The 3623-nt window shown below is 27.4% G+C and overlaps 1 protein-coding gene across 1 annotated transcript; it reads left to right on the forward strand.

Annotated features, from left to right (window-relative positions):
• Positions 1-956: 956 nt before the first annotated feature.
• On the forward strand, positions 957-3166 carry LOC111029439. The gene is made up of 4 exons (XM_022308439.1): positions 957-1046; positions 1148-1303; positions 2009-2176; positions 2920-3166. Exons 1-4 carry the CDS (start codon positions 963-965, stop codon positions 3094-3096), a joined length of 585 nt encoding a protein of 194 aa, XP_022164131.1. The 5' UTR covers positions 957-962; the 3' UTR covers positions 3097-3166.
• Positions 3167-3623: the final 457 nt, after the last annotated feature.

Genomic DNA, 3623 nt, shown 5'->3' on the forward strand with positions numbered 1-3623 from the left:
AAACTCAAACGCTCATATAAAATTATTGTGGATCCGCTAACATCAACTCACGAGGATTCTTGTATTACATTTTAAAATTGTTTGATGAGAGGAAAATACTCTATCGACATTAGTTCAAAAAAAACCCCCCATGATAATCGAAATAAATATTTCAATACGAGTCAAAATATCTTGAAAATTATTCGGTGCACACAATGTTCTTACACAAACATAGAAAATACGGTCATTTTTTTTTTATAGTTACACTAAAAAACAAATTCGATTTTTGCAAATACTGGCTTTGCTTAAAAATTTCCGTTTCTCCTTAATATTTTGTTTGTTTTTCCTTACGCTTTTGAAAACTATTGACAATGTTAGATTTTGACATGACAAATTTCCTACAAGAAAAGTTGCTGTTGACCAAAATTGAAGTATTTTAAAAACACGCATCATTGTAAAATCAAGACACTCATCTCTCCGCTCAGGATCTAAAATTAAAATAAAAGCTTAATATATATAATATATACATAAATGCTTAGACTATCTCCAACTTCTCACCCTGTTTGTCAATTTATACCTAACTTTATCGTTTTGAGTTTGGGACAATCGACAAATTCATTATCTAGCTGATAATGCTAAAAAATTTAAAAATGATAAAACGCGCAATGCTGACAACGATTTTATATCAGAACAACTATTTACATGTATATCTGAATGAGCTCCTTTTGTACCATTCAATTGAAATTCCAAAAACTATATATTTCGCACCAAGTAAATTACATTTTTCCTGTTACACATAATTAAATATATACTATATACTTCCTGAAATATTTAGAGGTTACTGCTCAAGCATGTCAATCCATATTTAAACGTATTGATATATTATTTTAGATTTTTATTTATTTTTCGTTTGTTGTATTTTTTCAAACTGTATTCCATCATTGTTGTAATATAGTAAGGGGCGTATTAAAAAAAAAAAAAAAATGATAATAATAAAAGTATTCTTACTTATTGGGACTTTCTCATTGTCGCAATCAAAAAACCGCTTTATGCCAAACTTGCCTTTTGTAAGTTTTAATAATCTGATTTATTAATTCAACATAATATTGCATATGTATTATAATTCTCATTTAAGTGTATTGTATACATAATATTACTGTCATGACAGGGAGAATATCGTGTTGTTTTTGAAAAAATGTATCCATGTGAACCAAATGGAAACCATCCATTTCAATTTAATATTTATTTTGATAAAAAGACATTTAATGAAACCGAGGTGAAAGGAAATGTAACAGTTATGAGGCCTTTTGACGATAATTTTACAGTAAGTATAATATTTTGAAAATTTAAGTTTGTAAAAGGGGATTCGATACCGTCATTTTCTGTTTTTGTCTAACACATGCTTCTCCGAAAATTGAAATACAAAAATTTTTTAATGCACTTTTTTGATATGACATTTTTATGAATTTGGGGGATAATATCAAAAACGTGGGAAAGTTGATTTTAAGTAGACTTAACGACAAATTCAAATCTGTTTTCAGATTCATTATCGCTTCATTAGATCAATTAGTATGTTTGGCAAATACACGTCTAAATTACTATGTCACGCGTGTGTTAGACAAAAACAGAAAATGACGGTATCAAATCCCTTTAATACAGTAAGACTTTCATACTACAAGGATTTCCCTAGTTTATCTCAAAATCTATGTTTGAGCAAATCTCCGGGTTAGACCTATCGGGTCTAATTGTGAAACTAATACCTCCGGGGAACCATTCAAACACACCCAATAGATTTCACCAAAATTTATTTAGCCGTTTAGGCCGGCATAAAGGACAGACAGACCTGCATTCAATTTTATATTACATAAATATAATTACATCAATATCACAAATTATGTGACCGAATAAATCAAGTCGTGAATAACTTAATTCATATTATAAATATGATGAAATGTGTTTGAAGATTTTAAATTTACATTGAATTTAATTATTGATTTTTTGTCGTATACTATAAATTATTTTTTTGTAGTTTGATTTAAACTGGTCATCTTGGGGTTCAACTGGTGGTTGGATACCAAATTCCAATATATACATAACAAAAAAGGCATGCAGTACTCTGAAAAATCTGAACGGAAATTTATGGTTTTTGGCTATCAAAGCTTTGAACATTAAGTCTCCTAACTGTCCAATACCAGTGGTAATATATACATCCTAAAAACAATTCTGATAACCATCTGAAAATGAAATCAGTTCTGAATACAATTTTGTATTAATAACCATAAAGATATCGTATGATATTTTAAAAATGTGATGACCTAAAATTAGTATTAATCTATATTGAAACTACATACATATTAATATATTTTGAATCTAATGTCGGATCATGTTATTCATCCAAATATAATAATTATAAGCAATATGACCTTGAGGATAATGCTCTAGTGGTCGATTGTAAATTTTGTTTATTTACAGGTAGTCGATTTTAGGGTAGGATTCATAACAAGTAAATTCCACCAACAAATTTAAACTATACCTGTACATTTACCTTAACCTTCTATTACATTTTAATGTTTTTACCCGGTCAACATTTTTTATTGACAATTGCAGAAAAAATGTTCAAATACAGACGAAATAATTGAAAAATTGAATGATGAAAAAAAAATTTAAAAATGTATTGAAATTATCTACTATAGTACAATCAAATTCGTTATTGGTTTTTAATTTACACAAAAAAAATTTTTAAAAAATTCGATATCTTTGAAAACTGATTTTCCTGATTATTGAGTTAGTTAAATATTGAGTTAGTTTTTAAAGTGTAGCATTGTCCACAATTTTTTTTGTTTTTACTACAAAAACAGATCATAATAAAATCAATACAACTCATCATTTATCGTTCAGCATTCCGTTCAGAATTCATTACAATTTATTTTTTCAATACAGGGCACATATGTTTCATCAGGGCTTGACTTGAAGATTCTTGAAAACCATAATTTTCCCAAAATATATTTTTATGGAAAATATAAAATGATATTTAAGGTGAAAAATGAAGAAAATAAGATATATGGCTGCGAGTGTTTGGAGATTCAGCTCATACGACCATGGGAAACACCAATTTGATTAAACTATACAATAAAATATGTTAGTTATTCAGTATTTCTGCAAAAAAAAAAGTAAATAAATCATCTCTAGTGTCGACTTTCATAATTTAATTTAAATCATTTATTCATTTTATCATAAATAATTAAATATTTATGATATGTACTGATGGAGAACAACGGATCAATTATTAGTCATTTAATATTTATCAGTATTTATATATAAAAGAATGTCGTGTTAGTTACGCTATTTATAATTCAAGAATGGCCGAACCGATTTGGCTGAAAATTGGGGGGAGAATACTACCAGGAGACAGACATATTATATTTTTTTTATCTAAATGGGTTCAGCTTATTAATTTTGCTATTTATAAAACATAGTCGGACATGGAAGATGTATAGCTGCTATTACTATTATTTTTATTTTTATTATTATTATTACGCATTTTCTATGTACGAGTTATTTTTATTAACCAATGTTGTAAGTACCAATATTCCTTTATGCTAAATAGTTAAATTGTTTTTATATTCATTATTCTTAACAATAGG

The sequence above is a fragment of the Myzus persicae genome, unplaced genomic scaffold (assembly GCF_001856785.1).
Source record: "Myzus persicae strain clone G006 unplaced genomic scaffold, MPER_G0061.0, whole genome shotgun sequence".
Taxonomy (NCBI): Eukaryota; Metazoa; Arthropoda; class Insecta; order Hemiptera; family Aphididae; genus Myzus; species Myzus persicae.